General features: G+C 40.6%; 1 protein-coding gene across 3 annotated transcripts in view; it reads left to right on the top strand.

Moving 5' to 3' along the window:
- Positions 1 to 19,404, top strand: part of RIT2 (Ras like without CAAX 2) — a 341,404-nt gene extending 322,000 nt beyond the window's left edge. For all 3 annotated transcript variants that reach the window (XM_038744086.1, XM_038744087.1, XM_038744088.1), the window contains exon 5: positions 18,939 to 19,404. In XM_038744086.1, the coding sequence (XP_038600014.1) occupies positions 18,939 to 19,166 (228 nt within the window). In that variant the 3' untranslated portion in view covers positions 19,167 to 19,404. The remainder of the gene's footprint in view (positions 1 to 18,938) is intronic.
- The last annotated feature ends 6,389 nt before the right edge of the window (positions 19,405 to 25,793 follow it).

The following is a 25,793-nucleotide window of genomic DNA, read 5'->3' as shown; positions in this document are numbered from 1 at the left end:
GACTGTGTTCAGCCTGATTTGCTTGTCTCTACTACAGCACTTAATACAGTGCCTGGCCTACAGTAAGCAGTTAACAAATACCATAATTATTATTATTATTATTATTAAGTCAGATATAGTGCCAGGGAGCGCTCAAAGGGGGAGGGAGAACAGAAATCAAATCTCCATTTTCCAGGTGCAGAAACTGAGGCCCAGAGAAGTAAAGTGACTTGCTTAAGTTCCCTCAGCAGGCAAAGGGAAGACCCAAGTCTCACATTCAAGTTCTCTGCCTCCCAGTCCTGGGCTCTTTCCATTAGGCCACACTCTTTTCCATGAAGCGCTCACTTCCCACTAACGGCTTCCACGGTCCACATTTTTCCCTGGCACCCAACTCATTTCTTCCAGCTCATGCTGGAAGCAGAAACCAGGATCAGAGATCACAATAATGTTGAATAGTCTTCTTGCCAGTGTTCTTTATGAATCAGTCAGGTGACTAACAGCATTTTGACCCCAACTACTTTTTTCTAGATCTGATATTTTTCTCCCCAGGACTCTGTACATTTTTCTGTAGGTGTCCCAGGCATATTTATGCCCCTCAGGGGTAGAAGGCCTGTATACTGCCATAGTCCGAACCCTTGGATCCCAACTTTCAGGGTATGCAAACCTTCCAGGATCAACCTCTGATCCCTCCTTGCAACCTGGCTTCTCTGAGCCTTTCTTGTGTCCTCTCTCAGGACCACAGCTGCAACCTCTGCCCTCCATTGTCTAAGGGTCCCCTTCCTTCCCAGCCCCCTGTCTCCCTTATGTCCTTCCCAAACCTTTGCACTGATGAACTTACTTCCCAAGCGCTTAGTACGGTGCTCTGCACACAGTAAGTGCTCAATAAATATGATTGAATGAATGAATGAACTTGGTTACAATTTTTTGTCATATAAAAAATGAAACTTTTCTCAGTGAAGGATGCTTAGAAAGTGAACCTCTCCCCCATCTTGGGCATCAGAGGTACTAGAAGAGAGCACCACACTTAGAAATTAAGGTATAAAACTCTCCCAAGCACATAATACAGTGCCCAACACATAGTAGGTTCTCAATACCACTGATGATTGCTTTTTAAAATTTTAGATGATTTAATAGTAGCAGTCAAAAATTGTTATTAATTTAGATATCAGACTCTGTATTGATTCCCCTTTAGTTCCAAAAGTATCATAGCATTGTTTGTTTTCTGAGTCAGATTTATGTTGCTGTTAACTCTTGAGATATCTACATTGCTTTTCCTTTGTCCTTCTAGTTATAGGGAAAAAGAGATTTAGGATAAGGCTTATTACATTTTGATAGATGGATCCCACATGAAGCTCTGATGGCATTCATGTCAAATAACAAGACTTGTCTCCAACACTATTTCCCCATGATAGTATTGTACTTCTATTGTTCATCAGTTTCATAGACTTAGAGGAAGTCTTATAATGGCTTTTGATTTGGATCAATGTCTTTCAGCCTGGTTTTCCACGCAGCTCTGGGATGTCATCACTTCTGATACTTTATGAACAGTTCATAGATGTTAGGATTAATGATTTTTTTAAAATTTGCATGTGCATAAATATGCAGTAAGTAAAAAGTGACAGCAATGCTTGTATTGCATTTTGGAAGGAAGGTCCATTTTATGTTTCCTAAGGCTGCCAGAGGCACATATACTTTTATAGATTATATGCGAAATCAATCAATCAATCAAATTTATTAAGCACTTACTGTGTGCAGAACACAATACTAAGCACTTGGGATAGTAGACTGTTACAGAGTTGGTAGACATGTTCTCTGCCCACAAGAAGCCTACAGTCTAGATGTGGGGACAGACATTAATATAAATAAATGACGAATATGTGCATAAGTGAAAGGGCAATGCAGAAGGGAGAGGGAGTAGAGGAAATAAGGGCTTAGTCAGTGAAGATCTCTTTGAAGAGATGTGATGGTCTGTCGGATATGAACAGGAAAGTCTAGAGGCAGAACATGGGCAAAGGATCGGTGACAATAATAATAATAATTATAATAATAATAATGGCATTTGTAAAGCACTTACTATGTGCCAAGCACTGTTCTAAGTGCTGGGGGGGATAGAAGGTAATCAGGTTGTCCCACATGGGGCTCACAGTCTTAATCCCCATTTTACAGATGAGGTAACTGGGGCCCAGAGAAGTTAAGTGACTTGCCCAAAGTCACACAGCTGACAAGTGGCAGAGCCAGGATTAGAACCCACGACCTCTGACTCCCAAGCCTGGGCTCTTTCTACTGAGCCACACCACTTTCTTGAGATTGAGGTACAATGCGTAGTTGGCATTAGAGAAGCAAAATGAATATGCTGGATTGTAGTGGGAAATCTCTGAGATACGATGTGAGGAGGCACGGTGCTTTAAAGCCAATTTTTAATGCAGAAATGGTTGGGCAACCAATGGAGGTTCTTGGAGGAATGGAGATACATGGTTCTGTAGAAAAATGATCTGGGCAGCAGAGTGAGGTATGGACAGGAAGAAGAGTGGACGGCAAGGAGGCTGATGCAGTAATCAAGGTGGGGTAAGATAAGTGCTTGTAGTGACATGATAACAGTTTGGATGGAGATGAAAGGGCAGATTTTTGTGGTGCTGTGAATGTTGAACTGACAGGATTTGGTACAGATTGTATATGTAGGTTGAATGAGAAAGATGAGTCAAAGATAATGCCAGTTTATGGGCTTGTGAGGCAGGGGAGATGGTGGAGCTGTCCACAATAATGAGAAAGTCACCAAGAAAGCAGGGTTTGGGTAGAAAGATGAGGACTTCTGTTCTGGACATGTTAAGTTTGAGATGTTGGCAGGACAAACAAGTAGAGATGTGTTGAAGGCAAGGGGAGATACGAGACTCAGAGAAGGAGATAAAAACTCAAAAGCTGTGGCTTAGTGGAAAGAGCATGGGCTTGGGAGTCAGAGGTCATGGGTTCTAATCCTGCCTCTGCCACTTGTCAGCTGTGTGACTTTGGGCAAGTCACTTAACTTCTCGGTTCCCTCATCTGTAAAATGGGGATTAAGACTGTGAGCTCCAAGTGGGACAGCCTGATAATCTTGTATTTATCCCGGCGCTTAGGCAGTGCTTTGGCCCAGCTGGCTTTTCTGGGGTTCAGATGAGGGAAGCAGCATGGCTCAATGGAAAGAGCAGGGGCTCTGGAGTCAGAGGTCATGGGTTCAAGTTCCGGCTCCACCAATTGTCAGCTATGTGACTTTGGGCAAGTCACTTAACTTCTCTGTGCCTCAGTTACCTCATCTGTAAAATAGTGATTAAGACTGTGAGCCCCCCGTGTGACAACCTGATCACCTTGTAACCTCCCCAGCGCTTAGAACAGTGTTTTGCACATAGTAAGAGCTTAATAAATACCATTATTATTATTATTATTATTATAGTTATATATTTTTCAACCCCAATTTGTTAAGAAACTGAAACTGGTCCAAATGAACTGAACAGGTTTCAACCCAACTCATGGTGTCAACCTGACATTTTTATTGTAGTTAATGAAAAACTCATTAGGGCTTTTTCAACTCAGGGATAAATAAAAGATGAACTATTACAGTGTAGACTTCACTCCGCACTTAGATGTGCATTCATCTCAAGGGGGTCTTGCAATACTTTCTTTCTAATCAATGTTTAGACTGGAAACTAGGCCTCTAGACTGTAAGCTTGTATTAGGCAGGGAGTGTGTCTGTTTATTATTGTACTGAACTCTCAAGCACTTAGTAGGGTACACTAAGCACTTGGGAGAAGCAGTCTGGCCTAGTGGAAAGAGCAAGGACCTGTGTTCTAGTTCCAGATCCACCACTTTTCAGCTGTGTGACTTTGAGCAAGTCCTGATTTCCTATCCTGAGTTTCAAAATACTTTTTCTCATGAAAAAAGGGATGGGAAATTCCAATTATCCAGTGCTTAGTTCCTTTATTGAGATGTAGACTCTGGGTTAACAGAGCTTTAAGTAAATTTTCCTCATCTGTTGCATTTTGGTTAAGGAGCCAAATTCCAGCTTTTGGAATACTTTTAATGGCCACTACTACCCCAACACACACTCATGCTTTGTTACCAATAAGAATCCCCAAGCAGAACTTCAAGTCACTGTGTTTTTGTTAAGCTTCATAACTGTTATCATCTCACCTGTACTTGGGAAAAGGTATCCATGGAAACCTTGAACTTCTCATAACTGCTAGTTCATAGCAGACAGGCAATGCTGATTGCCACCTTGCAGGTCTTAGGAGCACAGAAAGATTTATTGCTAGTCAATTTGAAACCAGTTTTCGGGCCTGTCAACCTGATTTAGATGTTTTTGTTAATAACTTCCCACCAAAATCTATCTAGGGCTGATAATATTGTTTTGACAAACTCATATGTAGAGGTAAATATCTATCAGAGTTTGCTTGCCATACAGTGGACATCGAGGAGAAGTTGATTTTTTCTCCAAATGCCAATTTGAGGACATGTACTGAAAATTGAATATTTTTAAGGCCTCTAGGCAAAAACAAAAAAAAATACCTTTGTCCTTCTTGGCAAGTGGAGTCCAGAGATGCTTAATATCAGAATATTTCTCAGTCCACTTCCTCATCTTTCCCGACTCTTTATGTTTTGCTTTTGTCCTTTCAGAGTGCAAGAGCTGACCTTAGCCTGGAGCGGGCTGTCTTCAAGATGGCATTCATCCATCATTCCCTCTCCAGCTGTCAGCTTTCCATTTAATCTCACTTGTAATTTTCCAAGGGAGGTTTAAGAAAAACCACAAACAGAATTTTAATGCCAGAAAATATCTTTTGAGACAGCAAATATTTCCTTTTTTATGAGGCCACACCACTGTTCAACTAGCCAGAGAAGAAAGACATTTTATCCATTGGACTTCATTATATTTAAATTGCTTTAATTAGATATTTTACAGTTCTTTCAAGAATGAAATGATTTGCTCTCTAAATAGAAACTGTGTGTGCATAACCATACATTCAGTATTATTGGGATTTTATGTTCAATTACGGTTCGAAACGCTACTGCTGGTGACTTTCTTGAACTAAAAAAAAAGATTTGACACCTAAAGTATTAATTGCTTTCATAATTGCAAAGTAGTCACCCCACTAATTTACAAATGTACTCATTATGTATTTCAAACACCATCCCATAAAATAATAGCAAAATTAATGGGTATTCCAATCTTCCATTGAGAGGGTAAGACCCCAGAATTTATTTGGCTCACAGAGGAGAGACTTGTAGATGTTAAGATAATAACGACTAGAGAGATTTCTTGTTCAGGTCCTGAATTTTTAGGTCAGCTAGCAAGTCAACTATATCCAAAGAAAGTTGCATCACAAATTGAGTTTCTAAGTGAACTTTAGTTTTAATTATTTATGCCAACACTTCATAGCACAATTAGAGATACACTATTTTATATACTTTAAGGATGAAGAAACTTAGCTAATACCAATTCTCACTACCATTCTCCCATATGAAATACTCTGTTGAGAAAAGCAGGGTAAGGTCACTGGTGCTATTGAATGATTGGATTATTGGATTAGATGTGATGATTAGTCAGGTTCTTTGACATACTCATGGGCACATTAGGAAAGGATAAGGAGGGTAATTATGGGGAGTGTATAATAACAGCCATGATGAGCTGCCATTTTCTAGAGAAGAAAGTTTTCTAAAGAAGAGGGAATAGGCACTAAATCATTTCCGAATGTTTTTTTTTTATTTTTCTGTGTTCATGAAAGAAAACAAACCCAGAAGACCCTTTTGGTTGTATCTCAGAGATTATCAAACTTTGTCTTAGCATCCTTCATCCTTAAAAAGTATCTGGACATCTTCTGGAAGACAGTAAGTGGACTCTAGCTGATTTTTAAATGCACATTTTGAAAGTAAAAGTAAATAGGCAGTTAATTTTTCTTTTTGTCTGGTCATCTTTCCACTTCATTCTTCAGAAAAAGTGTTGCCTGAAATATTTTCAGTTCTTACAAAAGTCCTAAATGAAAATCACTTTGAAAGCTCTGGTTCTAGATTCTGGATTTGGGTTGATCTTCACTTAAGGTCAAGAAGGTTTTCAGAGAAAGTAAGTCTTTGGACATTTATATTCCATAGGAACTACAGAGAAAGGCAATGTGAAGGATGTTCCACAGAGAAAATTGAGCTGGCTTTGATAGTAACATTTTCCACTGAATTGAAAAAAAGGAAACACCCCTGTGAGAAAAAGTTGCAGTTCTAGCCCTCAAAGATGGGTAGAGGAAATGGAGTTTTTGCAAGATATCTATAAAAGGTTTTGGAGACTGAATCAATCAGTAGCAAGGAACATGTCTGCCAAAGTGAACATGTCTGCCAAAGTTGTTGTACTGTACTCTTCCAAACAAAAGCAGCGTGGCTCAATGGAAAGAGTATGGGCTTTGGAGTCAGAGGTCATGGGTTCAAATCCCATCTCTGCCAATTGTCAGCTGTGTGACTTTGGGCAAGTCACTTCACTTCTCTGGGCCTCGGTTCCCTCATCTGGAAAAGGGGATGAAGACTGTGAGCCCCCCGTGGGACAACCTGATCACCTTGTAACCTCCCCAGTGCTTAGAACAGTGGTTTGCACATAGTAAGCACTTAATAAATGCCATTATTATTATTATTATTACTCTGCACATAGTAAGCACTCAAATACCATTGACTGAGTAACTATCATGTATAGAACACTGTCACATTTAGGAAAGCATAAGGGATGTTGGAGGGACCAACTCTGCCCACAGGAGTTTTAAATTCTTCTGCCTATATGACACAAAGGCGAAGTAGAGATGCAATCCTGCTATATTGTCAGACCTTTGAAAGCAGAGATCATACCAACTTATTCTGTGCACGTTCTCAGTTGTGAAGTGCAGTGCTTTGAACTCAAAATGTTCAATAAATACTGTTGATTGCTGTGCTAATTGTCTAATACTTTGATCACATGGCCTTATTAAAATGATAAATCAGTAGTATTAAAATCACACACTGATCTAGGCAGGATAAACAAGATTTGTTTTAAACTGTTTTAGTAGAGGACCTGGCCATGAAGTGCAGGTTCTGTCAGTGAGTTGACAAGTCAGTTACAGTGATATTATCATTTTCAACATACACTGACATGACCAGAAAATAGGAAAGAAAACAGGTGTCGTTGACACCGAGCAGAGTCAATCACAGGGTGCTTCTTTTTTAACAGGCTTGTCAAGATTGCTTTCCCTGCAGTGGTATGCTAGGATTGCCAATTCAAGAAGCCATAGAATCACACTGTTCCCCTTGGCAGGAGAAAGCCATGTCAGGTTGGGGAAAGGTGGATGTGGAATGGGCTAGCACAGGTTAGACAACTCTGGGGACTTAGAATTTACTGTAAAGTTTGGCTCCATGAACCCACAGACATGAGCCCAGATGTCTGTGAAGCCCCAGGGGAAAGTCTTCAGAGAGCTCGATTTTCATTTTAAAGGACAGCCTTTTTGGCTAAGCTAACATACAAGAATTTTAAGAAAGGATTTGAGTATTTGAAGAACCTGTAAACATCTTTCTTCCATTGCTTGTCCTTTCTTAAATTTCTTAAATCTGAAAAACATCTCTCCCAAGTGAGCTGCCCATAAAAATGCCTTATATGAGTACAGAAAGACTTCCTTTGGAGGAAACTTAGGATAAAAGCTAAACTTGGTAGATCCAAGAAAAAGAGAAGAGTCAAACGTAGGTAGCTCTGTGCATGAAATATACTCAGCTCACTGAGCTACAAAATGATCACTTCCTTTTATTAAGAGATGCCCTAACCATTGAGCTGGCTGAAGAGCATACCCTCAGCCTCCCACACCACCAAACTGCCACGGTTGCATCCTGGGGCTTCACTTCCATGCTTCTCTGAGGCAGCAGGGCCAGGAAAGCAAAATTGTCAGGGTGCCTCTGTTCATTGTCATTGTGGTATTTGTTAAGCACTTACGACGTGTCAGGAACTGAACTGAGTGCTGGATGGGAATTCAACCAGATTGGGCTGTACACAGTTCCTGTCCCAAACGGGGCTCACAGTCTTAACCCTCATTTTACAGATGAGGTAAATGAGGCACAGAAAAGTGAACTGACTTGCCCAAAGTCACATAGCAGACAAGTGGTCGAGCTGGGATTAGAACCTATGATCTTCTGACTCCCAGACTCAGACTATCCACTCGGGTTAAGTTGCTTTAAAAAAGCCACAATTATCAATATTATTATTATTGACTTGGGGTCAGGAAACTTAGAGGACAAGGGTAGAAAGTCCTGACTTGCCTAAAAGTGACTGTGAAAGGGTCAGAGCTGACCCGTGAAAGGGTCAGAGCTGACCCATGAAGGCCCATTGGTGAGGAACTTTAAAAACAATAGTCAGAAAAATGTGTCACGATTCCCTCTTCTTCAGTAAGAGCTCAAGTGCCAATATTCCTCCCTATGACTCTGCCCCTTACTCCCCTATACTCTGCCCCTGCCTCTGCCTTTCGGGTTTCAGCTAGAGGCTGTAGGGATATTTTTTCATTTTGTTTTGATTTTTGGTGTGTTGGTGCAACCTATCATTTTTCTGTTATTTGGTTCTGCTGAAGTCCAGTTCTGTTTTATTCCCAAGGAGCCTGCAATCCTCAGCAGGCCGAGTGATTTAATAATTCTATATGAATATATATTTGAAAAGTTGTTACTTAAGTATCATTGGTATTTATCAAATGCTTACTGCATGCAGAGCACTGTACTAAGTTCTCGGTACCCTTCAGGATATCAGTACAAAATTAATGTCAGGTATTCTTTTCTCTTTGGCTAACACTAACATTCTTTTTACTTTGGTGTAGCAAATGCTACTATGGCAACCTCTCTTTTCCCTCTCAGAAATGTAAATCTCATCAGTTGAACAGTATAGGACCTCCAAAATTTATTTGGATGTTTCAATGAATAACATTTCTTAAATCCTATACCCTAAAGCCAAGACCAGATATGAATGCACCATTTGCCAAGTTTTCCCCTTCCCACAGTCTGGACCTTACATCGAAAGATTGTTGAAGAAACATGTTTTCAACAAAACAGATCATGTTATATGACAAGTCCTTTTTACTTGAGTACTATATTTCAGTCAGTCAGAAAAGCAGTTATTGACTGACCACAGGGTGCATGTAACTGCATTTGGTGCTTGAGGGTACATATTAGAAAAGAGATTTGAGTACTAAGTCTGATCATGGTATTTTGTCATGGGGTTTCAGTCAAACAGTAGGAATTCTAAGAAATGTAGTACTCTAAATTCACAAATCCTTTGGATTCTCCCTGAAATAGATGAGGAATAAATTTCACAGACTCCACCGTCAGAGGAAAACAGACACAGAAAAGCAATTATTTTGTCTAAAGTTGTGTGTTATGGCAGGGTGGAGTTAGAACTTTAGTGTAAACCACTTAACTCTTAGCCACAAGCATTGATCACTATCATCATCATCAATGGTATTTATTGAGTGCCCACTGTATGCAAAGCACTTACTAAGTGCTTGCTAAAGTAAAATACAACTAAATTGGTAGATATGTTGTCTGCCCACAATGAGCTTATAGAATAGAGGGGAAGGCAAGAACGTTAATATGACTGTCTTGATGGTGTAAGATAAGATATACTGAGTGCTTTTCATAAAGTAAATAGTCCCATGGGATTGCATTCCAACTGTATTTCAGTTTTTCAGAATTAGATTTTAGTCCTAGTTGTCAGAGACTTCAAACTCCTCAAGGGTAGGGATTTTGTCTGCTAATTCTAGTGTACATTTCCTAGTGCTTATTAGTGTTCAGTGTGTTCTGTCAACGAACAGATCATGTGATAAAGGATGATGTTTGAAGACCCTGCTTATTTAGTAGGCAAAACATTTTTTTTTTTTTTTTGCAGAAAATCAGCACACTATAACTTAGTCCCAAATTCCTAGTAAGCAGGGATCATGTCTACCAACCCTGTTGTATTGTACTTTCCCAAGTGGCTCAGTGGCAAGAGCCTGGGCTTGGGAGTCAGAGGTCATGGGTTCTAATCCTGCCTCCACCACTTGTCTGCTGTGGGACTTTGGACAAGTCACTTCACTTCTCAGTTACCTCATCTGTAAAATGAGGATTAAGACTGTGAGCCCCACATGGAACAACCTGATTACCTTGTATCTCTTCCAGTGCTTAGAATAGTGCTTGACACATAGTAAGCGCTTAACAAATGTCATTATTATTATTATTATTATTATTATTATTACTTGCTTCCTATGTGACCTTGGGCAAGTTACTTCACTTCTCTGTGCCTCAGTTTCCTCATCTGTAAAATGGAGATTGAATATCTGTCCTCCCTCCTACTTAGATTGATCCTCATGTGGGACAGGGATTGTTTTCAAACTAATCATCTCATATTCCGGGACTTGACACGGTCTGTGCTTAACAAATACCATAATTATCATTACAGTGCTCTGCGCACAATAAATGCTTATTAAATACCATTGATTGATTGTATACCTAGAGTAGAAGTAGGGTAGAGGGTGATAACAAGAGGATTTAGAAAGGAGTATGTGGGGTCAAATGTTCTACTTAAACTGGATTGTCTCTACTACCAGACCTAGCGTGTTCTGGTGGTGGCAGTAGTTAATGCAATCACTCATCCTATCCCAACTAGATTACTGCATCAGCCTCCTTTCTGATCTCCCAATCTCCTGTCTCTCCCCACTCAAGTCTATATTTCATTCTGATCCCTGGATCATCTTTCTACAAAAACTCCACCTTGCCCCCTCCTACCTCACCCCGCTTTTCTCCTTCTGCAACCCAGCCCACAAACTTCGCACCTCTAATGCTAACCTTGTCAATGTGTCCCAGTCTCGCCTCTCTCACCGTCAATTTCTGGCCCACATCCTGCCTCTGGCCTGGAATATCCTCCCTCTGCAAATCTGCCAGACAATTACTCTCCCCTACCTCAAAGCCTTGTTGGTACAGGTCCTCCAAGAGGCCTTCCCACACTAAGCCCCACTTTTCTTCATCTCCCATTCTTTTCTGTGTCACCCTGACTTGCTCCCTTTGCTTTCCCCTTCCTCTTCCAGCACCACAGCACTTATGTACATATCTGAAATTTTATTTATTTGTATTGATGTCTGCTTCTCCCTCTAGACTGTGAGCTCTTGTGGGCAGGGAATGTCACTGTTTATTGTTATATTGTACTTTCCTGAGGCTTAGTATAGTGCCCTGCACACAATAAGCACTTAATAGATACGATTAAATGAATGAATAGTAGTATTTATTGAGCTCCCACTTGTTGCAGAGCACTGGCGTAGGCACCTAGAAAGTATAGAACTAAGAAGTGAAATGTCCCTGCCCACAAGGAGTTTATACTGTAATGAGGGAAACAGAGAAAAATGTACAAAAGTAGTCAATTGAATGTACAACTGGATAAACTTGATATACAAGAATGCTAGCAATGGGCATAAATTCATGAATTCTGGACTTGCTGGAAACGTTTATATGGCATAGAGTCCTGTGGAGTAAATCGGCGGAGAGTTTGTGAGACTTTGGACGTCTCTGAATGTAGGGAGGGAATTCCAAGCCAGGAGGATGGCATTCAGAAGGCTGGGTTGGGGAAAGAGAGAAGCTAGACAAGGTTTGATGTGTTAGCGAAGAGCCTTGAAACTGATGATGGTGAGATATTGTTTGATTCAGAGAAAAACAGAAAGCCAGTGGGGACTGTGAGGAAAAGTGAGATATTGGCCCAGCAACACTTCAAGATGGTTTATATGTATGTTTGGAAGCAACCTGGTCTAGTGAAAAGGGAATGAACCTGGATGTCAGAGTACCTGGGTTCTAATTCTGGCTCTGCCTCTGCACCTTGACTTCTCTGTGCCTCAGTTCCCTCATCTGCAAAAAGGGGGTTCAATGCCTGTTCTCTCTCCTATTCAGACTGTGAGCCCCATGTGGGATCTCATAATTTTGTATCCTAGCACTTCGTGCAATGCTTAACAAATGTCACAATTATCATTACTGTGGCTGAGTGCAGTATAGATTGGAGAAGGGAGAGGTTGATGTGATAGCCTGACAAAATAAACTAGTGCTTGCTACCAAACTGGTAGTAATTTCAGTAAGGGGGAAGGGGCAGAGGCAGGGATGTTGTGTAAGAAGAGTTAACAGAATTTGGCTGACGATTGGATATGAGGATGACATGGAGGTTGCAGACTTTTAGGAACAGGGAGGATAGTAGTATTTTTGAAGTGCTCATATCTCTCCTATCTTAAAGAACCCACCCTTGATTCTATGGCTCCATCTCAACTCCCTCAGTGAGTTTTCTACATATGCTGTCTCCACTTCCTCTTCTCCAAGTCTCCTGTTCAACTCCTTCATTCTGGCTTCTACCCCCATCTCTCCATAGAAACTGCTATCCCAAAGGTCATCAATAATGTCTTTCTTGCCAAATCCAACAGCTGCTACTCCATCCTAATCCTCCTTGACCTCTCAGCTGCCTTCAACACTGTCAGACACCTCCTTCCTCTGGAAATGTTATCCAACCTTGGCTTCATTGACACTGCCCTAGTTCTCCTCTAATCTCCTTGGCTTCTCTTTCTCAGTCTCTTTTGTGGACTGACTCCTCCTCTGCCCCCACACTCCCTTACTGTGGAAGTCCCTTAAGGTTCAGTTCTGGGTCCCCTTCTATTCCATTCTATTTTCTATCTACACCCACTCCCTTGGAGCACACATTCACTCTCATGGCTTCAACTACCACCTCTATGTAGATTCCCAAATCTACATCTCTCCAGTCCTGGTCTCTCTCCTAAGTAGTCTCATATTTCCTCCTGCCTGGAGGACATCTCAACTTAGATGTACTGCCGTCACCTCAAACCTAACATGTCTGAAATAGAACTCCTTATTTTCCCATCCAAACCTTGTCCTCCACCTGACTTACCCTTCACTGTAGACAGCACCACTATCCTCCCTGTCTCATAAACCCATAACCTTGGCATTATACTTAATGAATCTCTCTTTCAACGCACATATCCAATCTTTCACCAAACCCTGTCTGTTCAGCCTTTTAGACTGAGGCCTTCCCAAACTGAGCTCCCTCCTTCCTCTCCCCCTCCCCATCCCCCCCGCCGTACTTCCTTCCCCTCCCCACAGCACCTCTATGTATGTTTGTATGGATTTATTTCTCTATTTATTTTACTTGTACATATTTACTATTCTATTTATTTTATTTTGTTAATGATGTGCAACTAGCTTTACTTCTATTTATTCTGACGACTTGACACCTGTTCACATGTTTTGTTTTGTTGTCTGTCTCCCCCTTCTAGACTGTGAGCCCGTTGTTGGGTAGGGACCATCTCTATATGTTGCCAACTTGTACTTCCCAAGCGCTTAGTACAGTGCTCTGCACACAGTAAGCGCTCAATAAATATGATTGAATGAATGAATGAATGAATGATTCCAGCTCTGTCATGTGTCTACTGGGTGACCTTAAGCAAGTCACTTAACCTCTCTGTGTCTCAGTTACCTCATCTGCAAAATGGAGATTTAGAGTGTAAGCCCCATGTGGGACAAAGGCTGTGTTCAACCTGATTATCTTGTATCGACTCCAACAATTGGCACATAGTATGTGCTTAACAAACCTCTTAAAAAAAATTAAAAATCCAAAAATGGGTTTGTGAAAATTGACCTCAAAAAATGACCCTACATAGTTTCAAGACCACAGAGTGAGGTACTTGAACATACTACATGCTTCTATTCACTGAAAAGGGCATGATTATTTGAAAACTAGAGTTCCAAAGTAGAATACAAAGACTGTTTAATTCCTGATGATACTGAAAATTGTTGGCCAAAAACTTAATAATTCTGTGCCTCAATTTTGTCATCTTTCAACTGACAAAAATGTCTTCATACTAGGTTCTTATGATTTAAGAAAAAATTGATAGGATCTTTTTAAAAGCAAGGCAATGCAAATTTGAATATTATCTGAGCTAGTAAACTAGCGGTGTAAGGAACTGAATGCCATTATTCTTCCTGGCATCTAAACTCCTGACATTTTCCTTTCAGAAAAGTAATTATATAACTCAGTATTGCTAAATAACTCAATAATGTAATAAAGTTCCCCACTCAATAAAGTAACATCCATAAACACTGGGAAATGCCTTTCTTTCCTAAAGTAAATAAATAAGATTAGTTAGGACCTAGGTTCCTAAAAAACAGCTGCTCTGATTACTGCCGTCTTCTATGCTGTGGTGTTTATAATGAAAATGAGACACTTTTTCATCATGAATAATATACAAAAAGAACAGAGCCCTATTACAAAGAGGGAAAGAAACCAACAGAATATTCTCACTCTACAGAAAATCTCCTAATCGCTCCCAGCAGACTGATCTGATGGAGAGTTTTGCTTTTGCAGCTTCATTTTGGAATGCAGGAACCATGGCTCAGAAAATCTATTTTCACTGAAGGTTAGCAATTACAACCTCTTTAAAGGTATAACCATCTCCCTTTGTGCCGTTGAGTGTTAGAAAACTTACTGCACATTGGTCATTACCCCGCTAACCTTTGCATTGCTTTCATTCTGCTTGAATTGTACCTAATAAGATGAAAAGGATTGTGAGGCTTCTGAAATCAGCAGATTGAAGCAAAGCATGTTCATAATTGAGAGGAAGGGAGGAAATCCTGACAGAAGGCTCTCCCACCAGCTGAGGCTCCGTTTGAAATGGCCTTTCTGCACAGCTGTGTCTAGAGGAACTGGCCTCATCCAAGTGGGCAAACATATTTGTCTTTCAGCTGACATCCTACATATAAACTTGGGAAGAAGGAAGACCTAGATTCCTGGCAGATGTGCCTTCCTGTTATAAACAACAAATGGTTAATAGCTTTTCATGGAACTATGGGTGAATGACAGAAGGTCAGTTACATTAAGAGGATGGCTCACCAGTGTCATCAGTCATTTCTCATGCCTTTCCCCTACCGCTACCATTAGAGAAGCAATGTAGTGTAGTGGATAAAGCATGGGCCGGGAGTCAGAAGGACCTGGGTTCTAATCTCAGCTCCAGCACTTGTCTGCTGTGTGACCTTGGGCAAGTCATTTAACGTCTCTGGGCCTCAGTTGCATCATCTGTAAAATGGGGATTAAGACTGTGAGTTCCATGTGCGACATGATTACCCCGTATCTACCCCAGTGCATAGAACACTGCCTGGCACATAGTAAGGGCTTAATAAATAATACATAAAAAGCATCTGAAATGGTTGATTTGAAAGCTCAGACAGTTTCACTTTAGCCTCCAGGTTGTGCTACTGCTTTCAGTTGTAATTTGGAGTTGGAATGGTGAATTCCAACTCCTGTGACCCAGCTGGCATGGGTCTGGGAGTAAGAGGATCTGAGTTTGAGTTTCGCTATATCACTTGTCTGTTGTGTGGCCTTGGGCAAGTCACTTCACTTTTCTGGGCCTCAGTTTCCTGAACTGTAAAGTAAGGGTTCATTACACTATACCACTTCTCTGTTGTGTGGCCTTGGGCAAGTCACTTCACTTCTCTAGGCCTCAGTTTCCTGAACTATAAAGTGAGGATTTCAATGTTGTTCTCCCTCCTCCTCAGACTGTGAGCCCCATGTGGGGCAGGGACTGTGTGCAAGCAGTGTGGTTTAGTGGAAAGAGCATGGACTTGGGAGTCAGAGGTCTTGGGTTCTAATCCTGCTCCACCACTTAATATTCATTCATTCATTCATTCAATCATATTTATTGAGCGCTTACTGTGTGCAGAGCACTGTACCAAGCACTTGGGAAATACAAGTTGGCAACATAGTAGTAGGAGGAGTAATAGCATTAGTAATTGCAATAGCTATTAAACAGTAGTTATTAAGCAACTTCTGTGTGTAGAGCTCTGTACTAAGCACTGGGAAAAAACATAGAGAAGTGAGAGTTAGACGTGATCCCTGGCCCTCCAGGGGCTCATAATCTTAGAATAAAACACAAGGATGGTAAGGATGAGGTAGTTAAAAAAAAAGAAGATATCTGCATGTGAGTCATATTTCCTTTAACTCCTCAAATGTTCTCTTTGCAGGCCTTAAAGGCAATAGGTAGAGAAACAAATGAGAGGGGTCTTTTGGTTTAACAGCTGTGTGACTTTGGGGAAGTCACTTAATTTCTCTGTGCCTCAGTTACCTCATCTGTAAAATGGGGATTAAGACTGTTAGCTCCAGGAGGGACAACCTGATTACCTTGTATCTATCCCAGTGCTTAGAACAGTGCTTGACACATAGTAAGTGCTTAAGAAATACCATTATCATCATTATTACTATATCCACCCCAGTCCTTAGAATTGTTTATGACCTATAGTAAGCACTTACAAAATACCATTATTAGTATCATAAATACATAGGAGTTAAGGGTGACATTTAATAGGATGCTACATGGGATGTTGGGGATTAATTTGGGAAACATTCCTAAATGAGGTGAAATTCTAGGAGGGCTAGGAGATGGAGAGAACTGTCGATTTATAGAGGGAAAGAGTTCTAGGAAAGGTGAACAGTATGAATGAGGGATTAGAGGTAAAACAACAAGATATCACTGTAATGTGCTTGGGAGGAACAAAGAGAATGAGTTGTTGAGGAGACAAAGATAGACAAAGCCAGAGGAGAGCCTTGAAGCTTGTGGTAAGGCGTCTGTTTAATGTGAAGGAAAATGAAGGAACAAGTTCAAGCTGATGTAAAGAAGAGCTTCATAACTGTCATGGTAACTAAATATTAAATTGGCTGCCGAGTGTGTTTGTGTCATTCCCTTTCTTCGTGATCCCTTCTGTTCTAGATGGCTTAGGTGTTCACTTACATAAGAATAAAGCGCATGTTAAAATGCTGCAAGATCAACCTGTCCTCAAAACTACTACACTAAAACTAGCTTTGGTACCGCAAAACACCCGAATGTAATGTTCTTGAAGAATGGAGAAGCAGTGTGGCCTAGTAGAAAGAGCACAGGTCTGGTAGTTAGAGAACCTGTCTTCTATTCCTGGCTCTGCCACTTGTCTGCTATATGACCTTGGGCAAGACACCTAATTTCTTTATGCCTCAGTTCCTCGTCTACAAAATGGAGATTAAGACTGTAAGCCCCATATGGGACATGGACTGTGTCCAACCTGATCATCTTGTATTACCCCAGCTCTCAGTACAGTACTTGACAAATAGTAAGCACTTAACAAACACCATTAAAAATTAAGAAAAAAGACACCTGCAAGAAACTCAGCAGCAATATCACAGTAGCTCTGCTGAAGGAAGAAATATTATCCTGTAAATATCAGCATATGCAGTGAATGAGCATTTCTCCATGATGCTCTATTTCATGGCAGCTGTCAATGCATTGGGTTCTAAGCAAATTGTTTTCTTTGTTTTTGTTAAGTACCTACTATGAGCCAAGCACGGTACTAAATGCTGGGGTAGATGCAAGCTAATTAGGTTGGATACAATCCACATCCCACATGGGGCTACCATCTTAATTCCCATTTTGCAGATGAAGTAAATGAGACACAGAGAAGTTAAGTGACTTACCCAAGGTCACACAGCAGACAAATAATGGAGCCAGGGTAGAACCCACATCCTTCTGACTCCCAGTCCCATGCTTTATCCACTAGGCCAAGTATAACTTAGAAATAAAATCTTACTTACTGAGACACATCAATTGCACCACCAGCATTTTGCGACACCAGAAAGCAGAGCCATTAAGTGAGGTTTTCCAAAACCTGGGACACAACTTGCAAAGCAAATTAAGAAACATGCTTGATGGGTGATGAGATGCCAAAGCAGAAGAATGAGTCTTCTAGCATGCTCATCTTAACACCCAGCCACGCTGGGTGGAACATGTGAAGAGAATGACTAAAAGCAGAAACTGGGAATCCTTAAAGCAAGAAGGGCAGATGAAATGTTTTAAAGACATTGAAAAATAAATTGTCAGGCAATGCTGTGTCTCAGCTGAAAACTCAGAGTCAGTTACAGGATAGATCTGCATAGCACACCGACTTCAAGAAAGGAGTAACTCTCTGAGTACAAGTTTTGTGGGGAACAAAAGAAAAAAGAATACTAAGCACTGTAACCATTGAGCACAACACTGGGCAGTGCACAATTTGGCATGCACAATTTTGTCTGAGACTGTGTGTTCCACACTGGCCTTTTCAACCAAACATGCACACATAGTGAACCTCACTGTCAGTAGTGCTGTCTTCAAATATGAAGGACAATGTTATTTAACATATATAGAGAGAGAGCAAGAAAAGAGAGAGCAAAGAACCTGTCATCCATTACAATTCCAAAAACAATTCGCATTTATAAACTGCACCACTTTCTACAGAAATACCACAGTACTTTTCATTAAATCTTGAAAATATTTTACTTCTGTATTTCAAATTAACCACCTTTAAGTATCAGTGGGTGTCCTCAGTTTCACAATGTGGGATTTTATCAACAATTCCTTGCTCTCCATGCCTTTAAGATTTAGGGAATTACAATCACATCCCCGCTCAGTCTTTATTGTCTTGAAAAGTCCTAATCTTGGTAATCTATTCATGGATGGAAACTGTTCCATTCTATGCTGATCGTGGGGTTGTAAGCATTTGTACAGTGCTCTGCTCAGAGTAAGCACTCAGCAAATATCAAACAATATTGTCTTCTGTCTAAAATGCAGTTTCCAGAATTGCAGGCATTAATCCAGGGATTGATTTGCAAAGCAGCTTTTTAATATTTAGATGGCTTTAATATTCAGATAACTAAGGTGGATGGATAGTCTTTTGTTTCTGTGATTCTTGGAGTGAAGGAAAGTTCAAAATCACAAGCTATGCTTCATTCTGATAGGTTGGAATGAAGTTCAATACAACTCAGTTGAACTTTGCTTCTATTTGAGGCTTGATGTCCTGAGTTAAGGCAAGAGCACCTATAAGAGGTCACTTTGATCTTCAACACTCATTTCTCTTTTGGAAAAATTAAACTATTTCTTTGATCTCTCTAGGTCTCCACTGAAGAGGGCTTGAGCTTGGCCCGAGAGTACACGTGTGCTTTCTTCGAGACTTCCGCGGCCCTTCGCTTTTATATTGATGATGTCTTTCATGGCCTGGTAAGGGAAATTCGGAAGAAAGAATCTTCTCTCTCTCTTATGGAGAAGAAGCTGAAAAGAAAAGACAGTCTGTGGAGGAAACTAAAAGGCTCACTGAAGAAGAAGAGGGAAAACATGACATGAAATCTCACTCTCTCACTTTCTCAGGAGTTGATCAGACATAGCTGACAACTCCAGATGTAGCATTGCATAACAGCTAATTCTCAAATCTTTAAAAATATGCCTGAAGGTAAAAGAAAGAGCTACATAACTATTTCCTGAGGTGGTTTTGTTTTGTCTTTAACTGTTTAATGGTTTTTGTCAATCGGCTGGAAACCTTGTTTATTTTTTACAATGTATCTCTAAATAAAATCAACATTCCAAACCTCATTTCCTTTTAAGGAGTTTAACTTCATTTGACACGTTGTCAGGCTTCATGGGAAATACTCAAACTCATGGATTAGAATAATAAGAGGCTCAGGAGATCTGCTGTTACCTGATGAGACCCTGGGGGCTTGTGGATAATCTCATTGAAGTCCTGAAAGTATTTCAGCAGGGACGTCTTTATCCACAATGAGTGCAACATTCACTTTACAGCTGTATCATATACTATATAGTGATGTAACAGCAATATTTAGAAACATGACTGACAGCATACACTTTCCCAGATAGGAACACCTCCATCATGAAGTAGTCACACAGGTACAGAAATTTACCTCCACCCGCGTCTTCAGTGTGGAAAAAATGGTCATATCCAGAGATAGGAAATGCAGACCTTATTTGATGGGGGCTGTGGGGGGAGAAGAGGCAGAAAGGCCCAAATCTATTAGTTTGCCATCATTTTTCCAAGTTAAGCGAGAGTCGGTCAAGTCTAGACTGTAGTCTAGACTTCTAGATTGTGAGCCCGCTGTTGGGAACGGACCGTCTCTATATGTTTCCAACTTATTCTTCCCAAGTGCTTAGTACAGTGCTCTGCACACAGTTAGCGCTTAATAAATACGATTGAATGAATGAATGAATGAGTCAATGTAGTCAATTGAACTTTTGTAGGGCTGTCATAATGAAGAGTCAATTTAAATAATTGCAGATTCCCTACTGCCCTCAGATGTTTCAATAAATGTCATTCATTTGACTGCTGACTCCAAAAAAACAAGCAATATTTGAGGTTAAAAAGGGGTCAGTAGGATCAAACAGATGAGTGGAGATGGATTATGACCATCAAAAGCAGCAACTCAATTCACCACATTCCTGGAAAAAGTTCATTCTTTCATCTACCTCTGTGCATACTACAGAGCCTGGCACATAGTAAGCACTTAACAAATACCAAAAGAAATTGCTTAAATGTTTTCCATACTGCACTCTCTGCCTCATGAGGGAAGGAAGTTAGTCCCCCTGTAACGTCAGACTGATATGTAATTCACCCTATTTCTCAATAATTCATAATAGTTAGCCTCAGCTAATTGAGTAAAGCTTGCTGAGGTAAAAGTCTGCAGGGATATTGTAAGTCATAACAGAAAAGATGAACACCGGAGGTAGTGCTGTTCCCAATTAATTCTTAAGCATCTCTCTGTGAGGAGTGGGGAGAGAATCACCTTAACTAGCCATCAGAAACTCTGATGGCATTAGTCAGTCACTCTGAAATCCCAAGGTTTCCAAGCCTTTTGCAAATATCTGTTACTCTCCTCCTACAACTCTAACAAAGAAGTACAGGAAAATCATCATTTTATTTTGCTGTGAGCCTGCTGTGCCCCAAAGATGGTAGCCATAACTTACCTTGCTGACAGTCTGTGCTGCAGTTTGGGCATAATTCAGACTTCTCCAGGGGTATAATTAAAGCAAGCTTATAAATAAAATAGAAAAATATTGCTTTTCAAATGGATCCATAGTGTCTCTTTAAAATCTATAATATATGAGGCCGGATCATCCAACTTGGATGAGGGGAGACAGCATAAGCTCGAACAGCCCTGCAATAAGTCACTCCCCTCCATAGCAGACTTCTAGACAAGGTGGGCTAGAACTTCAATTAAAGGGAGTTTGTCAAAATGCTTCATTACCTTTATTGCTCAAGTAAGTTTCTGGATTAATAGCACTTAGTCCTTTTTATTTGCACACTGAACTAGGAAGAGCATAAGTGTACTACATAAATGAAGCAGAGATCAGTAAATGAGCTGGTTTGGATTTTCCCAGGAAAGTATGTTGGGGGACAGGTTTATATAACTGAAAAATTATTATTATCATTAATAAGTATTTAAGGGCTTACTTTGTGCCGAACACTGTGTGCTAAATACTGGGATGGATACAAGATAATCCAGTCAGACATAGTACCTGCTTCTCATTAAGCTCACAGTCTAAGTAGGAGGTAGATCAGGAATTGAATCCCTCTTTTACAAATGACAGAGATGCAGCGTGGCTTAGTGGCAAGAGCACGGGCTTGGGAGTCAGAGGTTGTGGGTTCTAATCCCCGCTTCGCCACTTAACAGCTGTGTGACTTTGGGTAAGTCACTTCACTTCTCTGTGCCTCAGTTATGTCATCTGAAAAATGGGGATTAAGACTGTGCAGCGCCATGTGGGACAACCTGACTACCTTGTAACTACCCCAGCACTTAGAACAGTGTTTGGCACATAGTAAACACTTAACAAATACCATTATTATGAGAAGCAGCATGGCCTAGTGGCAAGAGCATGGGCTTGGGAGTCAGAGGTCGTGGGTTCCAAACTCAGCTCTGCCATTTGTCTGCTGTGTGACCTTGGGCAAGCCACTTCACTTCTCTGTGCCTAAATTACCTCATCTGTAAAATGGGGATGGAGACTGAGCCCCATGTGGGACATCCTGATTACCTTGTATCTACCCCAGAGCTTAGAACAGTGCTTGGCACATAGTAAGTGCTTAATAAATGCCATAATCATTATTATTAATTATTATTAGATGAGGAAACTGAGGCACAGGGAGCTTAAGGGGCATGTCCAAGGTCACTCAACAGGCAAGTGACAGAGTTGGGATTAGAACTCAGGTCCTGTATACATTTTTGGTTCAAACTTATCATTAAGGTCCTATGCAGTACTAACAGGGATTGCCCCATGTAGGTAAACACATGTTCTTGGAGTCACAGCCAGTAGCCAACAAACCCACCCTGGAGCCTGCCCCAAAATGTATGATGAAACTGGTCTGTCAGACTAACAGAGTATTTCAGAGTCTACTGCCCACAGCCCCATCTTCTCACCCTGCCCCCTCTTTGGATGGCCTTAGGCTGATCACAGATCAAGCAGTGGGATAAGAAACCCTTGAGGCAGGAGATGTAGATGACTGCTTATGGTACTGAAGGTGGCAAAGGTACTGAAGAGACAGAGACATTAAGAAGAGACAGTTTACAAATCTCTTCCACTGTTATCTGTAGTACTCCACAGACTGTGAGCCTCATGTGCAACAGGGATTGTGTCCAACCTGAACAATTTATATATACACCAGTGTTAAAAACAGTGCTTGACACATAATAAGGACTTAACAGGTCCCATAATTATTATTATTCAGGCTTGGTTTTAGGGTGGTGCATATCCATACAAGCAATATTGAGATGGATCAGAGTCTGAGAGCATGTGTAGATGTCTAAAAGCTTCCCAATCAGTTGAGACACTCAGTCTGTTTTCACTCTTTTCGTGTGTTGGAAGAGAGTTTAATCATAGAGAAGCAGTGTGGCCTAGTGGGTAGCACATAGGCCTGGGAGTAAGAAGGACTTGGATTCTAGTTCCGGCTCAATGCTTGTCTGCTGTGTGACCTTGGATAAATCACTTAATTTCTCTAGGTCTCAGTTACCTCAGCTGTAAAATGGGGATTAAGATTGCGAGCACCATGTGGGACAGAGACTATGTCCAACCTGATTAGCTTGTATCTACTCCAATGCTCAGTACAGTGACTGGAACATAGCAAGCACTTAACAAACACCATTTTTTTTTAAGTGGGGAGAGTGGTGAACTGACAGATTTGAAGATTCTTTTAAGGTTTGAGAGAGAACATGGGCAAGGAGTTGGTGGAGAAATAGATGAGATCAAGGTAGGTGTTAGAGGAGCAGAGTGTGTAGGATGGGACATAGTATGAGATCAGTGAGGCTAGGTAGGAGGGAGAGAGTTGTTTGAGTGCCTTAAAGCTGATGACAAGGAGTTTCTGCTTGATGAGGAGGTGGGTGGACAACTCCTGAAGGTGTTTAAGGATTTGGCAGATTTGTGTTCAACTTATAAAAAGAAAAAAAAATGATCTGAGCAGCAGAGTACAGTAAGAACTGGAGTGTGGGGAAATAGGAGGCAGAGAAGACAACAGTCGAGATGGGGAATGATGAATGCCTGGATCGGTATGGCAGCAGTGTGGATGGAGATGAAAGGAGGATGGTGCTGTCTACCACAATTAGAAAGTCAGGGAGAGGGACATAAAATTAATTCCAGGTGGAAGAAAGAACTAGGATATAAATATATGTACATAAGTTCAACTGGATGGAGAAGGTGGTATATCCAAGTGGGCATCCAAATCTTTCCACCATTTGATATGGTCATTTGGCTGCTCTACGTAACACAGAATCCTATGGTTAAAGCCACCGTTTCTAAAACCATGATCCAAAACATTCTCTCAGCTCCCTGTAGATTGTAAACTCATTATGGGTAGGGAATATGTCTATTTATTGTTGTACTGTACTCTCCCAAGCCCTTAGTACAGTGCTCTGCACACAGTAAGTGTTCAGTAAATATGATTGAAAGAATGAGTGATTTTGCTAAAGAATAGAAAACTTTAAGAGTTTATCAATCAATTCATGGTATTTACTGAGTACAAAGCAGTGTATTAAGTGCTTGGGAGACTACAATGCAATAGAGTTGGTACAAAACAATCCCTACCCACAATGATCTTACAGTCTGGAGGTTTAGAGGTTTCTTTCTGCCTTATGATTTTGATGAGTCCTCAGAAAATAACCCTTCCTTCTAAAATTCACAGCGGTCTGTTGCAAAATTTCTCTGTTTTGAGAGGAGGTAGCATTTTTCTGTTATTATTGGCAAAGTCACCCCATGAGAGCAGCATTGTCTAGTGGAAAGAGCATAGTTCTGGGAGTCAGATAACTGGTGTTCAAATTCTAGCTCTGCCAGGTGCTTGCTGTGGGTCCTTGGGTAAATTACTTAACTTCTCTGTTTCTGAACTGTAAAATGGAAGTTTATGCCTAATTCTCCTTCCTGAGCGTGAGCTCCATGTTGAACAGGGTCTGTGTCCAACCCAATTAACTCGTATCTATCCCAGGGCTTAGAACACTGTTTGATACATAGTAAGCACTTAAGTATTACAGTAACAGTAATTACAATCACAGTAATGTAGGACTACCCTATCTGTAGGGTAGTATTACTTCCCATCTGATTTATATCTCCCCTGAGTTTACAATGCTGAGATTTGTCTCCCAGCATGCTATTTTTGCCACACTGAGCTGAATGATGAGGTTGCTTTGTGATGAGAACAAATGGTGATTTGAGAGGGCCAATCTGATGTCATCTTTGGAACCTGTCCTCCAAGAGGTAATAAAGACCAGAAATAGGCAAACCAATTGCATCAGAATTCCTGTATAAATTATGACACAGGATAATAGGACAATAAAATTTTCACTTTTCAGGATTATGTTTCATCTTCCTCACTACTTTTAGTCTCTTAATTGTTATAGCTACTGAGTAAGCAGGCACATAGTAAGCGCTTAACAAATACCATCATTATTATTAAGCAATCTCACTATTGCCAGCAAAAATTCATTAAGGGACCAGGGAGATATCTTAAAAGTGAAGCTACTTAGAATCACATGAATTCAGCACATCCCTTTATGGTACTGGGATTTTTTTGATGACAGAAGATAGAGTGCTAAAAATTATAAATTCAGAAATTGCAGTCAAATCTAATGTGAGGATAAAGTTGAATGGATAATTCAGAACAATGGAGTCAATTATTTTCCCTTCAACAACAGCTCCTGTCTTTGTATTTTCCACAGGTCATGTTTCGTCCCTAGGAAAAGAGACCTGCAATTTCCTAATGGGTATATATCGTCTCATATTTTCAAAAAAATTAAACCTCACAGGCATTGAGCCAGACCTTCCTGGTGTCAAGAATATTCTCTGGTTCTAAATTAAGTTCGAACAGCATAGATGCTCTCTCAGCACAAATCACAAAATAGTTGATCAGTCAGCAACTTCAAGCAGTGTGGTCTAGGGAAATGATCACTAGCCTGGGAGTCAGAGGATGTGGATTCTAATTCTGTAACCCCCAGTTGTGTGCTAGGTGACCTTAGGCAAGTCACATCTCTTTTTTGTGCCTGTTACCTCATCTGTAAACATGGAGATTGAAACTTTAAGCCCTATATGGAAATGGACTGTGTCCAATCTATCCCAGTGCTTAGAACAGTATCTTGCACATAGTAAGTGCTTAACAAATACCATTTAAAAAAAAGAAATCAAATAGTGAAACTCTCTCCAACAGCCCACTAAGAGGGTAAATGTCCAGATTATTGTTTTTTAGGACAATTTATCTTCCCTGTTTTCAAAAATGTTTTGACTTCTGAAATATAAGAACACTTTCCTATGCCTGGGGCCTCTTTGGACATTAAAAAATAAGCTACTAATCAGTTTTTTTTCTATATTTTATTTTTGCTGAAAATTGGGACTCAGGACACCATTGCTAGCTTGGATGGATTTCCTTCTGCCTTTGAGACTGAGAATGAGGAAAGTGCCTGGAATATGCCTGGAACCCTAAAATCAACCAAT

The sequence above is a fragment of the Tachyglossus aculeatus genome, chromosome 3 (assembly GCF_015852505.1).
Source record: "Tachyglossus aculeatus isolate mTacAcu1 chromosome 3, mTacAcu1.pri, whole genome shotgun sequence".
Lineage (NCBI taxonomy): Eukaryota > Metazoa > Chordata > Mammalia > Monotremata > Tachyglossidae > Tachyglossus > Tachyglossus aculeatus.
This window is presented reverse-complemented; position numbering and strand designations above follow the sequence as displayed.